The following is an 18723-nucleotide window of genomic DNA, read 5'->3' as shown; positions in this document are numbered from 1 at the left end:
GTAATCTAGTACTTCTGGTCAATGTTTTCCTTATCTCTAGTGTGCCAGAATAATTTATCAGGAACATCTAAAGTGTCAAACTAGCCTAATCTCCATTTGACCAGCACAAATCTAATGGCTCTGATCGTAGCACTGTGCCCACATCAAATTTATTAACATAAGAATGCCTCGCACCAGTGCAATGAGCATTTCATGCCCAAATTAACCATTCAATTAACACATTCACTGCACATTGAATAAAGCTGCTTTCACCAGTTCATCACCACATGTAGTCTGTTCTTACACAGACTGTAACGTGTGTTCTTTGAATTATCCAGGAGAGCAACCGTTGAACAGTGTTGCCTAGTGACAGAAAACTAATTACTTATACAGAATTAACATATAGGCTAGATGAGATGGCTTTATAGTAATAGTAGCTGTGGGAAGCATTATTTGTGTTGAATGGCATCAGAATATTGACTTTCACCAGTGCACCTTTGTTAGAATGAAAGTGCCAGGCTCGGTAGGCACAAGGTGAGGAAGACCAAATGAAAAGAAGACTCAGCAATTGAACGATGCTGCTACAAAGATGCAGTAATAAAGGCTACCTGTGAAGGTACAGTGAAGAGTGTACCTATTTATTTTCCAGCCCTTGTACGTGAAAAATGGAGTCACTATTTTTTAAGGTTGGCACTGAATGCTGCTGACTTGAATATTCTTTGAACTGCTGGTAGTCTACCGCCTGACAGTGCTTTCAGTTTGACATTCAGCAGGTAACTGTCAGCACCAAGGACCGCTCTGTTCTACAGAGAGTTCACAGTGGTAGAATAGATGCAGACGATGCAATACATGGGGCGTTATCAAAACTGGTGTTAATGTACCTGCGGTCCAGTGGCCATATGCATACAAACAAGTGCCTACAAGGAAAGCTGCACACATACAAATCTCCATTCATCCTTAATATCTGTGTTTCTGCCAGCAGAAGTGGATTTTTCAATTCAGAGATACTGTGATATTTCATCAAGTTCTGAGGTGTTTCTGTGAAGGTGTTGTGCAAATAGTTCTGTATATTTTATCTATTCATTGTTTTCTAAGAACATTTGAAAATTAAATATTTACCTCTGTATAGAAGGTGGCAGATGGTTGTTAAACTGATGTGGAAAGCTTCTGGTAGTAGTGCTATCATGGTAACTCCCCCATCTCTGCCCACCCTAATCTAACTGGCTAGAACCAGCCCTGTTCCACAGACTAGAGAGCTGTGTCATGACGTCACTGTAAACGTCTGTGTACGTCACCCGACGTCGCTGCTCTCCCGGCTAATGCTAGCTCTTTAAATATGGTGGGTGGGCATGAAGTTTTCGTTGGTCTGGTTCTGGTATGTAATCCCACCCCATGCTCCTGATGTAAGCGGTTCCTAGTTTCAAACCAGCTCAAGTTTTTCTGAACTGGAACCGGTTCTATTGCAGTGGAAAACCAAAGAACTGGAGAACTCCCGATTGAGCCCCTGCTCTGAACCGGACTCCATTTTGCCTTGGTGGGAAATGGGAATCTGATGTGCCTCTAATGCCTTGTTTCCACCAAGCTCGGGTCAGTGCGGCTCAGATCTATCTATCCTTGTGGGGTTTAGGCTGGACAGCGATAGCCGCCGCTAGAATATGGGTCAAGTATCGGGCCTTGAGTGGAGCGACTGCGGTCAAGCCAGCCATCTCTCGTTTGTGCTTGGTCAAACCGTCCGCTCGGCTGCTATACAGTATATATTCCCCCCGTGTTGTGAGCATATTACGCCGTAAATGCATTAAGACGGCTTGGGGCGAGCCGACAGGCACAGTGAGCGAACAGCGCTGGCCGCAACAGCTACGTTGCTGTGGTAACATCGTAGCAGTGGGACACAGTGTAGCACACTGATTAATAAAAGAAGAGGAAAAACACCAGACGCTGACATTTCTTGCTAAACACAAGACTTTCTTCACTATTGCCGAGGTGACTACAAACAGCGGTTTAACCCTTAAATTATTATTTCGACCAATCAACGGACAGCAGTGTGCAGCTCAACCTTTTCCGCACCCTTTCAGACTGCTGGTACCCCAACGGAGGAGTACCAAAAATAGGAGCGGCTCAGCTCGCTTAATTTGGGATCGTACTCAACTTTTAGCAATGCAAAGCCCAAAATAAGCGAACTGAGCCGCACCGAACTGAGCCGCTCTGCTCGGTGGAAACGAGGCATAAGCTCGCTCCTCTATCCTTGAGCCAGTCCAGGAACTTATTGCAACACCCAAGGAAACCCACATGCAACATAAGGACGTGAATTCATGTGGGAGCTTGTGTGAAAATTCTAAAAGAATGAAAAAGATGTAACAGCTAAAACATACTCAGTAAGGATTGGGAACGAGACAATCAAAAGAAAAGGCCTGTCCTCCCAGACTCACATCGGGATTCAGTGTGGAAATCTGTTGTCACAGGATAAAGGACATGCCAAGCCTTTGATCCGGAGAGGAGAGATTCACAGGTGAGTGAGGTAAGATGGAGGAAGAAATCTGAATATCTGTCAGAATAGAGAGGCTTATTTTTCGGTTACGCATCAGTAAAAAAAAAAGAAAAAAAAAGACAGAATTCAGACAATTTTTATTCTCTGTGAAATACCTCCAGACACCCGTTTGCAAGGATGTTTCCCAATCATGCACGCAATTACAATCTAGAACGTGCTGTGTAATGTTGCAGCAGCAGGCAGTTCAAATTAAAACAGCGCACACTGTGCCGCTCAATTACAAAGCAAATCATTTTCATTCCTTGTTTTGTTTTTGTTTTTGTTTTTTCGTCTTTTTTTGTTTTTAGGATTGGAGCCTAACTTTTGCAAGAGCAAAACGAAAACTTGAATGACTGACTGACACACATGACTTTCACCTTTCCCCTGAGAATTTGGGAGTTTGCCTGACTGTGACAGTGCCTCTTCAAATCCCAGGGACTAGAGAATGAATGAGAGGAGGATTAGAGGGTTAATGCCAGTAGATGAGAGGGAGAGAGAGAGAGAGAGAAAGAGAGAAAGGGTCGAAGTGGTTTGCCACTCTGCACGGATTAGCTCTGAAAACAACTTCACAGTTGCAAACGATGTCAATGGAGGACACACTTCAGCCAGTTCACAAAGACCCTCAAACATAAACTGAGAGACTCATCTTCTACTAATGAGCTTGTTATGTTAAATCATAGCTGAAACGTTGATGCAAATCAAAACAAATAAGACAAATGTTGAATACACTAAAGAAATAAAAATAACTCTCCACTGAATGTTGCATTGTTTGAGCTCATATGACAGGTATGTGGATTGATGGGTCATAATGAGGCCCACCTGTGGAATGAGCCTATATATGCCTTGGCTACACTGACAGCCCTATATGAAAATATATAGGCCTGTTGAGGGGCTCCACTGATGAAGGCTGAGGTGTCCAGATGGCAGCCCAGTTTTACCACTGCTCATGTAATGTGGAGCATTTCATTAAATATAGGACATCATCACCACAATGCAAATCATTCCTGGGTTGGGGGGGGGGGGGGGGCTTAACTTGAGTGCAGATTAATGGAGGGAATATTCTACACACCTCGTTTATCCTGAATCTTAACAGTGAGCTCCACGGAAGGCTCTGTCTCCCTGTCCAGCCTCCTGGTTATGGCGATATCTCCACTGTCTCGCCCCACGGTGACCCATGGGGAGCTCTCTGACTCAGGGTAAATCACCTCGTAGGCGGCCGACTGGAACCTGGTGGGACTCAGGCTCGTTATGACCGAGCCGACGCTGGCATCTTCGGACACGTTGAGGGAAACCACTGTACCGGGGTCAAGTAATGCCCTGGGCGAGCGCCCGGCCCTTCCCGACCCCGCTAACTCAGCGGGACGCATCGCCCACCGTTGTGGAGCGACAGTGACCACTACACCTTTACTGGTGAGAGGGGGCCAACCGTGGTCTCTGGCAAAAACAGAGAATGTGAACTGACTGGGAAGACCCAGGATGGAGTCGACGAGCAAAACTTCGCCCGTTTTAGGCACCACATAGAAACTGCCATTTTTGGGGACGGAAATGTATGTCAACTCTGCGTTATTGCCGCTGTCTGCGTCGACCGCCTCCAGCCTGTACACCACGCTACGGAGAGCGGTGGTGTCGTCTAAAGTTATGTGAACGGAGTCTGCACTGCGAAAAGTCGGCGCGTGATCGTTGGTGTCCAACACGTCCACTTTTACCGAAGCGAGCTTGAAGACGACAGTCTCCAAAGACACGCAGTTCTGGCAACACAGACCTACGCTCAGCAGGTATTCTGAGCGAGACTCTCTGTCCAAAACCCTGGAAGTTTTCAGCAATATGTTTCCCCGCTTGTGGTGGGCGAAGGCGCGGAAATCTTCGCTCCCGTTCCCGTACAGCTTGAAATGCATGCCGGACACTGGGCACCATTTTTGCGCGTTAATGCGCCTCAGCGGAATGCTCAGACCGTTTACTTTCGAAGCTGTCGGGGAGTTCTCAAAAACATGCCCATGAAAGAAAGGCAGCCGCTCCTGTGTTTGGTATCCAACTGCAGACGTCAGAAGGCAACATAGCAAAACACCCCAAATCATGTTGGTGGTAAGTTATAGGCTACCTCCAAGCGACTCAGGGGGCTTGGTAGAAAATAATTTAAAAAATAACAGAGACACACTTGAGAAACATTTCCCGCATAGTTATCCACGATATGATCCTTCCAGGAGACCCCTCTGAACTTCAAGCTTTTTCATCCTGGGAGATCCTGTGTAGGCTTCATGCAGCACGGCTGCGTGCTGCAGGCAGTTGGCTGGAGTGGAACCCAGCGTTCAGCACCAGAGCACCGGACAGCGCCAAGCGCGGGGGCGTGGCGGCGGCGCACGGGGACGGAGCTCCTGGGTGAACCCCACCCTTTGTGATGGTCAGGAGTCAGGAGTCTCCCCTCCTGAAACCTCTGCACGCCGGCTAAGCCTGTGCGCACGCAGCAGGCTGACACCGTCTGCAACAAATCCGCTCTCAGCGTGAGGACGTGTTGATAGAGAGAAAATCACTCATCCCTCCTGTCCAGAGAAAAACGGGTGAACAACACAGATGCGCATTTTCCCCATCGACGCTCAGTCTGGATCTCACCAATACAGCCTCGCAATACTGGCTCCCGTGAACCAGCTTTAGGGCTGCTTTGTTGAACAACACTAGTGGGCTACAGTGTTGTTGAAGGAGGAATTACTCATGCACTGCACTAGTCGTATCTCCACTCTCTCTGTGTGGCACTGAATCCACGACCTTCTGGTAAGCCCTGCCTCAACTTTGGGTCAAAGGCGCTGCATTTCTGCAGGCACATGTCCACATAATCACGTTCCATTTATGGCCTGCAGAAAAAAAGAAATAAAAAAGAAGCAACATGCTTCAATATAAATGCAAATGCTAGGATGGGGGCTGGTGAAATGAGCAAATATGTTATTTTAAGACAGCATATGCAAAGCACCATATGTCTTTAGAGCCATTTCATATGTCAAATGCACACCAGCCTTTGAATTAACATTGTCACCCCGATTGCGCTCCCTTTCCCTATCCACTCTGCAAGTGTGCCAAGTGCCCACAGCACTCTAATCCTTACCTTTAGGTGGCGCTTGCTAATTCCCACACATTGCACACTTTCAATTCCCCTCACCTCTCTTCCCGACGTGACAAGTCAGAAAACTAAACATTACATGGAGTGGAGGAATCCAAATTGTCAAAAAAAAGATAAGAAAATAATGGGCTAGAGAGCTTTGCGCTTGATTGAATTTGACTCTAATATCATGTCAACCTTGACAGAAGTGCATGGATACATATTAATAAGCATCTGGCTGTGACGTTATACTGGCCGTGTAATTTATGCCATGTTCCTCTGCTTATAGGGGTATAGGCCTATAGGCCTACATCTGTATTCAGATTGAAAATTCATCAAAGCTATAACGCTAAAAAGATCCTTATCAATTTGAAACCCAGATCCATCACTGAAATTTTTGCCGAAACCACCCTCTGCACTAAACTGTTATTTTCAAGCAATAACTCTGGTAACTGGCAGTGAGCCCTGAGACAATTTTGAATCACAGCCTGCAGCTGGAGCACAAAGCTCATATTGGTTGATCGCTATATTATTTTATGTGGCACAAGCTGAGGGGCTGTGTCACCAGCACACATGAGCAATCCCCACACTCACTGGTGTTTTTACAATCTCTGACCCAAGGGAAGGGACGGCATTTCAAAGGACGTGCACTTTAAAAAAAAAAAAGCCTTGGATCAAAATATGACAGGAAGCCTATTGATGGGAAATGACCTCGAGTCACATCACTGGTATTGTCATTTAAGGTGGAATCGTGATAGACCAAATAGACACAGTCTGGGAGGACCCTGCGTTCCCTCCAATGCTGTGCAACTTTCCTTTGAACTCCCTAAGTGCCTCATGAATGCAAATCAAATCCTGTCTTTTATCGTGTTTCTCTCGCATGGTGAAATTCACCGTGACTGCCAGCATGGGAGATAGCTGTAGCAAAAAAAAGAGAAAAAAGGCTAATTCAATCACGGGGGGCCAGGGCCAGAGTGTGCAGGGTTAGTTTACTTGAGGGTTGCAGTGCTGCCGTTATCTACTGAGATAAAACGCTCGACATGCACCACACAAAAACAACACAGCTGTAATGAATTTATAAAAAAATATTAATAATAATTCATGAAACGGTCTGATCATCCCTCTTCTCCAAAAGATAGCCGAGAGCTGCAGGGCATACAAAAAAAAAAGCAAGCAGCCGACCAACATTAGAAAGTTTCATGCCAACTTAATGAATAATTGACCCAATCCATTTCTCTCACTCAGACCACTTCTGAAGGCAAAGGTTGTAGCCTTGTAGCTTTTAAAACATTCCACCTTTGCATATGTGCTCTTCAGAGACAACGGATGATGGGATGGAGGTCCTATCAACAATAACTGGTATATTATGCTGGTTGCAGATTGTCCATTATTCCTCCTGGAAATGTGGAGTATAAGAAAAAAGCAGTTAAATGATGGAAGGTGGCGGTTTTGGCAATAACATTAGTTAATAGACGGTTTGTGCCAGAGAATAAGTACTGTGTTTAAATAATGTCACCAAAAATGCATTGTTCACTAGAAGTCAGTGATATAATTGGCTGAAAGCGGCGGGTTTATTAAAGAAGGACAGGACAATTAAACTGGATGACTAAGCAGCCAGCTCTCCGGTTGCTATTCATCTGTGCACATTGACGGAAGCCCGTATACCTCACGTTCTACTGGAAGAGCTGCAAAGAGCCGTTCCTGGAAACACAATGGCTCCCTGACAGGAGCAAAGCAGCTCTCTAGTGCCATTCAATGTGCGGTTCCTGTGAACATGGGCCCCTGGGGACATTTTCCCCTCATCGCAGCCTGAAGGCAAAAAGCGGTTAGAGGATCTGGATAGATATGAAGACATTTCCCTCATGTATTTGGTACAGCTAATTAGATTTGATCTGTGATCCCCTTAAGGCTCCTACCACCAACTGTATTTAAGCTATGCGGTAAGAAACCATAGCTGTTTATTAATAGAGGGATTAATTATAGAGCAACATGTGAAAACGTGGTTCAGAATTCAACTTCGCAATCAGGTTTTTGGAAATGTCAGTTGTGCAAAAAGACGGCGACATTTCACAAAAACAAACCGTCTCATTATGGAGCGCCTCTGTAGCCTTTTCCTTAGAATGCCACATCTCATAAAATATGACTTTTTTCCATTGAGAGACACAGCAAGCATGATAACAAGAGAACAACAGAAGCCACTTTGTAAGAGAAGGCCACAAATAATGTAATGACTAATGCATGTTCTGCTGTTTGGATGAGAACAAAACTATCAACTCCAGGGCCACATCATGTCATGAGGAGTGCTTTTATTGGATGGATCTACATTCCGATTTGTGAAGTGCTTGGTTGCCACAGTGATAAGACCATTAAGAAATGACCATTGATTAGGGGAACAGTGTCTCGTTGCAGCCCCGGCGAACAATCACAACGTTCTATTAGCACGTGAAGAGATGTCTCGCTTCAATCCAAAGACAGAAGAGACGGTCACTGACAAAATCGAAGAAAAATAAAATTATAGTGCAGGCACAGCCCATTGTCCCTCCCGCTCTTGCCCAACCAACAAAGTAAGATTATTGTTGAAGGAGGCCTTGATAATGTTCTCTTTTGAAACACAGTTTGGAGAGTGAGAACATTACCTCTCCGATGCATAATGAAACTCCTTCATTCTTTTTTCTGGTTCATTATCCCACAAGCCCTGGCCATTAAGACAGTTTTTAGGTATCCCGGGCCACTTCAAGGCTCCAAACTCACAGTGTAAATTCAATAATGTGCCATTTATGAGGCTGGGATGACTGTGATGGACCCATATTTCGAGTAATATGAAAAATGCAGAAGACTCATCATTTCCTCTGCCTTGGTGGTGTGATCCTGCAGCATCTCCTATATTTAGACATGGGACCAAAACAGAAGACATCCCCACCCCTCATTATCCATGGTTAGACCACTGGATCCAACTGTCTGATGTTCATTGGCTTTGTGGTCCTATTCAAACCTTGTGAGCCTCAATCTTTCTTTTCAAATCAGTGAAGGCTGTCAGTGACGATGACTCAGTGTCACAGAGATTAAAATAGATCACTTCTCCGTCTCAAAAACACACTCGAGCCTTCTTCGGTCTTCTCTTTCTTCTTGTTCTATAGGCTACATGCTTATGTTTATTCCCTATGGTCCCACAGCCCTATGTTCCTGAAATTGGCGATTAAGTTCAGGCATCAAAGCTGGGTGGTTAGGGTAAGGGGACATGTAGAGGTTAGAATACGAGTGAGACCGAGACACACACACACACACACACACACACACACACACACACACACATACTATTTTCTATTATATAGTTAGATTCCTTAGAATGTGGGAACATAGGGCTGTGAGAACATATCTGAGGGAACATATACACAATCTCCTGTATGGTAGCCAGGATACACTGTGAAGTAGCCTTATAGAAGGAGTAGATGTTTTGCTATAGTGTCTATGATACAGAAGTGGGTCCCCCAATAGAGGTCCCTTACCTTATTACACACAGCGCCTTGGATTAGCTGGTGCCTAGAAAATAAATAAACAATTCATATTGAGTCATTTTTCACAGAAAATCATATATGCCACTTCCTGGAACACACCTTTCACCTTGCATGCACTAAAATATCTTCTGAGAGTTTGTTGTCCTACAAAATCAAGGCTAGCCTACTTATGTGGTGTACAATTTGAGTAGCGTACATTGTACCATATATGTATATGGTGTTGTTTATTTTGTTGCATTTCATTTGAGGCAATGTTTTGGTCATTTTACATCATTCAAGAGAACAATAAAAAAAATTGTTTTCTTTTTAACAGCAGGGGAAGCGATGCAAGCAAATGTCAGGTTACATTTCATTGTTTTGATAGTTTAACACCAATGTGTTCCTTGCTGGAGGCTGTGTGGAACGTCCCTACCTTTCTCACTTCACCTCACTCATCATTCATCTTTCCAGCCCGCCAAATGTCTTTGCTGAAGCAGTAATGTCGATGGATGTCCTCCATTACTGCTCGTTTTGGCGCCACTGTGTCAGCTCCGCGACAGTGGAGGGGCTCTGGCGCCCTCTACTGTCCTATTACGGGACGCCTAAATGGTGTCACTGAGGGCAAATAGTAAACTAAGCATAAAAAAATAATGGGGGGGAAAAACAGACAACACAGTCGAGAGATAAAATTATAGCGCACAGACTGCTGGAAAATTTAGATTACTGTACTGGAGAAATCATAAATTACTGATAATTTAACTGCAGTGTAAAATGGGAAGCAGAGAAAGGCCCCTTAGGAAATAAAAATCGAATAAAATTACATGGTTTAAGAAAATCCGAACGGGGTAAGGTAATGAAAATAAAAAACTTCATGAGGCTGGGAAAAAATAACATAAGCACATTTTAGCCAATATCCTGATCACAGAGCAAATACAGCAAATAGCACTCCAACCTACAGTTAAGACTAATTACACATTCTAACACATTGTTTTAATAAGGACATCCATTCATTTAACAGTAAAAAGCCTGTTTAATTGCAGAATATATTGATAGTACAGTACAGCAATAAAAACACTGCCATATCGCTCCTATTTTACATGACTTACACAGCTGCTGCTCAGCTTATGAAACAAAACAGTAATACGGTACGTGTACAGTAATGAGGAGGAAACACAACATACAGACAGGCTCACAGAGCACTTCGCCCAATCACTTCCCATTGACAGGTGGCCGTGTTAATTAAGGAACACACAATATTAGAACAATCATAAGAGCAAGACACAAAAGACACAGAGCATTGGATTTCCCTACAGGAGTGACGTCTTCATCACTGGGTCTAAAATAGGGAAAAAACTGGGCTGAAACTACTAATCGCATGGGGAGCAGAATAGCACAGCCACGAAGCCCACAGACGAAAAACGAAACGAAAAAAATTAAGAATAAAAAACAAAAAGATATGGGTTACTTTGTACGTACGCTATTACATACATGACATGACTCAAACATTGTCCGTGCTCACTCTTTAACTCTGTGAACTGGCCTTCATTAACCCAAAATCTTATGTCCTCTTACGTCGTCACTTGTACCTCAGTTCATGTATTACATGAGTGCTGTTTGCATTTCACTACAAAGCTTCACTTTGTAAATAAAGGGGCACCATACAGCTGCTTCTTCACAGCAGCCTCCTTCTCTCCCCTCGGGCTACCCCAGGATCCTCGGGGCCGACCTGTCGTCAGTCAATGTCTTGCGCAGCCTCACCCCACGGCGTATAGACACCAGCATATCCTTGTCCTCTTGGGTCTTGGAGGAGGAGGACGGCTGGTATGCTGGATCCCGGGGCAGTGAGCTGCTAAAGGGGAAATGCCCCTCACCCAGGGCGTTGGCGCTGGCTGCCAGCTCCCCTATCTTCTCCACCAGGCTGTGGCGGTTGGCAGCGAGCAGAGGGTCTTCCTCAGCAGCATGGAGGGCCTGCTGGGCGTAACCAGTCCTGTCCGCCCCTCCTCCTCCTCCTCCCGCACCGCCCCAAGCTGAGTCCGGCAGACTCATCCTCTTTGGAGAGGCCCTCATGTAGTCACTAGCAGATGGGTCGTCACCGTACAGAAACTCCTCGCTGCCCAGGAGATACTTTGACGGGCTGGCATACCCCGGAGAGTCTGGCACCGTGGGGGTCTTGAATGGCACGATGGGGGGTCTGATGGGAATGGGGCCGGACGTGGACGGTGTGCGTCTCACTCCGGTTTTGGAAGACGGCGTCCGGCGAATGGTGGCCGTCCCCGAGGTGATGGGGCTGCTGCTCCCCCCTGAGCCGTTTGGAGTCCCCTGCAGGGTCTTCCCCACACCGGGCAGACCCGCCGTGCTGGCAGGCCTCTTGGTCTGGATCATGCGCCGGTAGCTCTGAGCGATATTACTGTGGCGTGGGATGGTGGAGGACTTGTCGAAGTCTGCCTGCGCCTCGCTGTCAGCGTCCCCGTTGAGAGAGTAGCACTCGTAATCAGAACCTAGAAGTGACAGTGAGTCATGAGTGTCCACTGAATTATAATCAAATCAAACAGCTGCTGAGCTTTATCACAAAATAACTTACAGTAATTACATTAGCATAGATGGCAACCAGTACTGATACTAGTAAAAGTCCAGATTGCAGTTTGGAAGTAGAATTATTCCTATCAAAAATTCAAACAAGCTGTGTATTGATGTTGTGTGTGTGTGTGTGTGTGTGTGTGTGTGTGTGTGTGTGTGTGTGTGTGTGTGTGTGTGTGTGGCTGATGAGGGTGAGTGTTACCTTGTGAAGGTATGGTGTCCTCAGAGCAGGAGGGGGTGTTGGTCTGGGTGCTGTAGCCACTGGAGTACTGCAGAGAGTCCCTGCTGCTCTTCTGCTGCTGCTCCATACTCAAGCCTCTGGTGAGAACCATGGCTAGAGTACTGGCTGCTGGAGAGAGCGGCTCGCCATGCTGAATAACACACACACACACACACACACATACACACAGACACACACACACACACACACACACACACACACACACACACACACACACACACACACACAGGAAATACATAAAGATTAGCCTCAGATTTACATTTGCAATTCGCCACACAACAAATTCCCAAGGCATGCAAATGTTTTCGCTGACATTTACATTGTTCTACTCTTACCCTGGCTGCAATGGTTGCTGGGCCAATTCTCCCCCTATGTGGATCATCTAGATGCATCCCAGAATACCCCAGTGGACTGGGAGGAGCATCAAGTTCTCTCATCTTCTCCACGGACTCCCTCCTACGCTGCAGAGTGCTGGCCAATGATGGCTCACAGGAACTCGATTTGGCCCAATCCTGCATCAGCAGCAGACAGGACAATGAGAGTGTGTTCCAACTGTGCATCTCCAGTGTTTCGCCGTCCAACAGTAGTGCAGTCAGTTACACATAAAAGCAGCTGATTTGGCTCATGGAACTGGTTAGATGCCGATGTAAAAGACCGAGTTGGGCTATGGAAGGGTTATTAAATGATGGCGCCATCTCAGTTTGGCACATCTTTGCGAGCAAAGATGGAAAAAAACTGAGCATTGGAGAGCAATAGCAGAATGGTGACTGGCGTGGTCAATTAATGTGCGTGAAGGAAATTAAATATGAGATGCAAAGAAGCAACAAAGGTTTTAGAAAAAGGGAGAAAACCCAAAAGTAAAATTGCAAATGAAAACAAACCTTCCAGCTAGGAACCTTTGATGTGGGTGAGGGGGTGTTGGATCCGGGGGAGTGGTTAAATATGGGGGACGCAGGAAGTATGACAGAGAGAGGCCTGATGGTGCCAGTGTGAGAGAAAGCAGGGCGAAAGGTACCGAAGGATGAGCATGAGCCAAACTGCGGAACGGACAGACAAGTCTGAGTCAGAGTGCTCAACATCCATGAATAGTCCACGTCAAACCTTGGCTGTCAAGTGTAGCCCTAAGGCCTCTTTAAGCTATAGATAACAATGAATAAAAAGGCCCAGCACATTGTGTGTATATGTGTGCATGCCTCTGTGTGTGAGTGTGTGAGTGTCCAATAAAGCAAGTTAGATTCATGCAGTACTAACCGCTGTAGGAGAGTTGCACTCGCTGACAGACTGGCAGGTTTCTGAAGCCTCAGAGGAGGCTGAGCTTGTTGATTTCTGGGAAAGGGGAAGATGGAGTAAAAATGGGGGGAGAGGTAATGGAGAGAGAGGGAGGGATGTGTGAGAGATATGAGGGGCATATGAAAAGGAGGGTGAGCCCTGGAGAAGACTGCTGATAAGCTTAAGGAGGAGTGAATTATTTTCCTCTCAGAAGGGATCTATATGGCACAGCTTAGATCCAAAATAAAGTAGACAGTGAGATTATTTATTCCGAAAAAGAACATTGCATCAGGTGGCGTGCCGCTGAGTGGGATCTGTAAACTGCAATATGTTCAGACGGTGAGAGTAGGAATAACTATCAGTCCAGGGGGATAGAAATTCAACATTCGCAACTGCAAAAGCTCTATTGCAGAGAAAAAAAAACTAAGAGGTCTTCCTGAGTTTGGTTTCCGAGTTATCAAGTTCTCACAGACACCACTAGACTCACAAGTGTGCTTTGTTCTGAGAAAAAACAAAAACAAAACTATTTTCTCCGGATCAAAAGGAGGAAGTGTATTGAATGATATGAGTGAGAGTGCTACCTGGCTGGCGATGTCAGAGGGCATGGGTGATGGAGGCTTAGAGTGGGTGTTGGCGTCCTGGGACACAAAGCCCGAGTCGTGGGAGGAGACGCTGCTGAGCCGATGGGCCCCCGCAGAGGGCATCTGAAGGATACTGTTGACAAGAGGATCACGTCAGGATGTAACTCAACACGTATGGGAGATAAACAATGCTATAATGAAAAACAAATGAAGCAAGGAAAAACTATACACATTTTTATTTGTATTTCCATTTTTTTTTAAACATGCATTTACTGTGTCATCCTGCATGTTACATGACTATTGGTGGAGCCAACATTTTATTTTTGTAAATATATATATTTGCACCTGAGCAGATGGTGTTCATTGGCTCTGAGGTGATAAGTATGAGGAGGAAGCAACCTATGCCGCACAAGTGTTTATGCCCGATATGCAAACAGTTTTTGACCGCTAATGTTACCGCTGAATCGCTACAGTTAGTGTGCCACTGCAGAGGCAGCTGTACTTAAGTTTTTACTTGTTTTATTATGAGTTGATTTGCCATTTTGTTTGGATAGAGAAAATAAATCAACAGTGTTCAGAGTATCACTTGTCAAAATTACAGCACTATGAGCAGCAACTCATTAAAGTCAACCTGGGCAAGAGATATCTCAGTGGCTTCAAGCGTAGGCTTAACCTCTTTAACTATTACTGTATATAGCCTTTGTTTTATTATCGAGACAGGAATTTTCCACGTCCCAAGTCACAACACAGAAGTCAAAGTGAAGAGAATGCCTTTCTGTGTTTACCAGAAGAAAGCAACACTAACTAATACAATATGCAAAACACTGTTATTATTTTTATTTAAGAAGCGATCCAAGTGAGCATGTTTGTTTGTGAAAGGGAGACGCATCATCCGTGTCAAAATTAAAAATACAATCATCCTAGGAATTAGTGTTGCTGATGGCCGCCATGTAAACCAGCCTTTCCCATTAAGAGAGTTCCCTGTGGGTTAGCCGGCCGATGAGACAAAACTGTTGACTGCACATTAAGTTAAAATTGTGACTGACTGTCAATGTAGTTTGAGAATTCTCAACCACAAATGCAGCTGGATGTTCAGTCATTAGTAGTTTCCCTGCAGAAAATGGGAACTTGTTTAATGTGAAAGGATGTCGGTCACGTTCCACCGATGATTTTACCCCAAGCTATGTCAGTGGTTTATATTTAATTTATACATGGATGATACTTTTAGTATAAGCAGATCTATGCTAAAATGCATTTTCTTTATTATTATCCATTTGTTCCCCATTGTAAGTCTTCCATAGTACACCCAGTATGCATGTAAAATAGAATTGGGATCAAGAACCTAGCATCTCCAACTCCTCCCAATTATTTTGATCAGAAACTTGTTTATGTGTCGACCAATGTAAAAAACTGAAAAAGCAAGATGAAAAATGCATAACAAAAGGCAGAGAACATGAAGGTAGTGTTGTGTGAACATTTTCAATGACGCCATTCCTCTAATTTTGCTGCATCAAAGAGCATTTAATAGTTTTCCTTCCTTTTGATTATTTCCCTCTGAACACCATCAGCTTTCTATGTGTTTCATGTATCACGCTCCGTCATTCTCAATCAGTGTTACTTTGCTTTGTCACTCAAGTTCTTTGAAAAAGGTTGATTCCATCTGGAATATATCTGAAGTAATCATTTATTTCTAATCTTCCTCCTATATAGGAATAGGTTTAAGGAGGAATTCCAATAAAAATATGACAATGTAAACAACCTTACAGTTTTTTTTATAACCAGACACTATTCTTATGCCTTTTTTCTCCTTCTTTTAAAAAGTAATCAGTACACTTGTTCTTCTTCTATCCTACAAAGACCTGTCTCTTCATCACACGTTCTTTTATTATGTCGGTATATAACTTCTGCAATGGGAAATTCCTGTAACACCAATCCTTTGATTTTCACTTCTTTATTTTACCCACACTGAATTGGCATGCGTCTGTATACACATACAAATATTAAATACACTCAGCATGTTAACAAAAACAGACACAATGGATAAACTGAACAATTCCCAGCCATCAGCCTGAAAGTTTGTTTCTCCAACTTCCCGAATAAGCTCTTGTTTGGGAGATAAAGCCTTTCGCGGGTTAGTTTTACTTTACCCTAGAAAACATTTCCAGTGTTTACAACTTGGATCTGCTCTGAAATGAGTCAATCAAACATAAAGAGTGTGGCTGCATTGTGAACAAATAAATAATACATATAGGCTCCAGTTTTAATTGGTACAAACTGTATATCAAGGATAATCTTTTGAGAATCGTCACACTAATGGAAGGCGAAGGTCTTGATAACAAGTTATTCTGTCCCATTTACTCTTTTTGTAAAGAAAAGTTGTTTTCTTGAACTAAAATGCACCTTTGACCTGTGTGAATAAATACATTGTTGAATGATCACCGATAGACTCACACATTTGGTATTTTGGTTCTCATGTAGGCTCACGGCTGTCAGGCTGTGATGCTTCACAGCTTTGGACCTAATCTGGCTGTAAGAAGCTTGAGAACTGCAAATCTGCCAGGAGCAAGAGCTGGGAAGCTGGCAAGATACGCCAAACACTTCATGTCATCTGTCACTGACACTGACACTATGTGGTGTGTGTGTGTGTGTGTGTATTATTGAATTCCTTTGCTATTATGTGAACAGGTAGTTTGATATCAAGAATGTGCATGGATGTTTGCTCAAAACAGAATGACAGCTCAGCGTTCATAAAATCCACCCTAAACAACACATCTGACCCAGAACCCCAAAAGTATCATATCCTCATGTGCAAAGAAAAACAAAGAGTGCAACAAGGTGTGTGTGTGTGTGTGTGTGTGTGTGTGTGTGTGTGTGTGTGTGTGTGAGCGTGCATGTGCGTGTGTGTGTGTGTGTGTGTGTGTGTGTGTGTGTGTGTGTGTGTGTGTGTGTGTGTGTGTGTGTGTGTGTGTGTGTGTGTGTGTGTGTGTGCGTGAGTGCGCATGTGCAGGATATACCTGCACATGCTGCTCTTCCTGGAGCCAGCGCTGCTGGGGGAGGAAGGAGGGGTCTGGTAGGACCAGCTGTAGTCTGAACCTTTCAGGTCTCGGATCACCTGCGGCAAAGAAACAAAACCAAATGGTAAGAACACAGTGGCAGCAATAGACATGGGCATGGCATTGCTTATAAATGAGATAGGGGGAAAAAAGGTTTACAGTAAGAAAAATATCCTGACAATCTTTGGGGATATCAGATGATAAGCAGCATTAGGAGTATTAGTAGCATCACAGGCGTACAGTACCTGCTCACTGGCCGGTGGCAGCTTGTGTGGGTCTTCGGTCAGCACCGTGAGGTCATCAACAATGGCCTGTAAATGTGTTACCTCTCCCAGCATGGCGATCTCTACATTCTGAAAGAGGGGAGAAAATGGGATTGGTCTTTAATTAAAAAGCTGCTACCACGTCAGCAACAAGAGCAAACAAGGTAAAACGACTCTTTTCACAACAGTTTTATTTGCACTCTTCTATATATACTGTATAAATGTAACAGATGTAATAGATTCCCAAATGTCCCTTACCACCACTGGCTGAAGCAGGTTAATGAATGTACAGTAACGGCCCCTTTCTTCCAGGAGGGCCCTGCGCACTGCCTGCTTCTCCGTCTCCTCCATCAGCAGGTACATGTCACTGACGTCCTGCATGGCACTGTCCAGCTGTGGGCGCAGGTTACCCCGGCCTAAGCAAGTCAAGGCAAAGGGTGCAGGGGGACACAGAAGAAAAGAAGGGAGGATTTGTTGAGAAAAGACAGACAAGAAAAAGAGATTGGGATTTTGGAGAGCGGGTAATATTTATGCGAGGAGAAAAGTGTGGGAGGAGGGAAAGGGTAAAAAAACAAAATGGGAGATGATTAGAGCACACGATGATAAACTGCTTGTGCACTACAGGGTCAACGCACTGACAAACAAGACCCTCAAAATGGTTCATGCACAAGGGAATGAGAGGACACTGTCTGGGATTAAGCCATCAATCATGAGCTCATGTAAAGGCAACTGGATGGGGACGTGTAGGTGCTGCAGTGGAAGTGATATGACACACACAAGTAGACAGTATGTCTAACAGTCGAACAAGACTGCATGCCACAGTGACACTCGATGATACAGAAAATGAAGGGAAGGCCAAAGAATGAAAGCCGGAAGCGATGAGGATGACACATTCTCTGTTACTGTGATAGCATGATGCATGACACAGACATGCGCTGCCAGTGAAAGGTTTTTTAAACAGCCCACAGTATCCCTGCGTTCCGAATCGCATACTCTTTCTTTTTTCTATTCTACATACTACATCCGACGATAAAAATAATCTAGTTAGGATGCAGTAGGCATACTATTGGGACATACTTTTACTCTTTTATTTCATCATAACATTGCGCCTTGATCTTGCCTCTTGCTTTTATATTCGGCACATCCCCGTTTGTTTTCATATGGAGGCTTCGTCGATGTGACGTCACTTCACTTGTGGGTCAGAATCGCCCAAATAGGATGCAGTTTTCAACACTAACAATCTTGGCCGGATGAAGTAGGACATCCGGGTACTTCTAACCATCCTAAATCTGGCCACAAGAATCAGGACATCCTCAATCTTTTTTCTACATACTATATACTGTAGTAGAAAGTATGCGATTCGGAACGCAGGGGATGTCTTCGCATTTTTGGTTCACTGTTACTACCTTATAGCTTGGAAATATAGGTAAGGAATATAGCAGGTGAATTAGGATTTGGGACTAGGTGTGTTGTTAGCAATTGCCCAGATCACTGTCACTCAAAGTGTTCTCGCGGGCTTTAGCAGGCAGCACGGTGTATATTCGTCTAACCACTATCTATATGTTTAACACAGATCAGCTTAATTGGCTAATCCGAGCGGTGAGCACTTTTATTTAATGAGGCAATGATTAAATAAAAGGGTCCCATGAGAAAG

The 18723-nt window shown here is 44.4% G+C and overlaps 2 protein-coding genes across 2 annotated transcripts in view; both read right to left on the bottom strand.

Annotated features, from left to right (window-relative positions):
• LOC307250572 (neural-cadherin-like) overlaps nucleotides 1-4578 on the bottom strand; it is a gene marked incomplete at both ends in the record, with an annotated part of 106147 nt that extends 101569 nt beyond the window's left edge. Inside the window, one exon of the mRNA XM_080027689.1 lies at nucleotides 3573-4578. Within this exon, the coding sequence (XP_079883815.1) occupies nucleotides 3573-4578 (1006 nt within the window). The remainder of the gene's footprint in view (nucleotides 1-3572) is intronic.
• A 5539-nt stretch (nucleotides 4579-10117) lies between these two features.
• mtss1la (MTSS I-BAR domain containing 2a) overlaps nucleotides 10118-18723 on the bottom strand; it is a 29341-nt gene continuing 20735 nt past the window's right edge. Inside the window, exons 7-14 of the mRNA XM_080028166.1 lie at nucleotides 17328-17485; nucleotides 17052-17159; nucleotides 16768-16865; nucleotides 13754-13886; nucleotides 13155-13229; nucleotides 12239-12415; nucleotides 11865-12033; nucleotides 10118-11583 (exon numbers count right to left, since the gene is read on the bottom strand). Coding sequence (XP_079884292.1) covers nucleotides 10787-11583; nucleotides 11865-12033; nucleotides 12239-12415; nucleotides 13155-13229; nucleotides 13754-13886; nucleotides 16768-16865; nucleotides 17052-17159; nucleotides 17328-17485 — 1715 coding nt within the window. The 3' untranslated portion in view covers nucleotides 10118-10786. The remainder of the gene's footprint in view (nucleotides 11584-11864; nucleotides 12034-12238; nucleotides 12416-13154; nucleotides 13230-13753; nucleotides 13887-16767; nucleotides 16866-17051; nucleotides 17160-17327; nucleotides 17486-18723) is intronic.

The sequence above is a fragment of the Ammodytes marinus genome (assembly GCF_949987685.1).
Source record: "Ammodytes marinus genome assembly, chromosome: 5".
NCBI lineage: Eukaryota > Metazoa > Chordata > Actinopteri > Uranoscopiformes > Ammodytidae > Ammodytes > Ammodytes marinus.
This window is presented reverse-complemented; position numbering and strand designations above follow the sequence as displayed.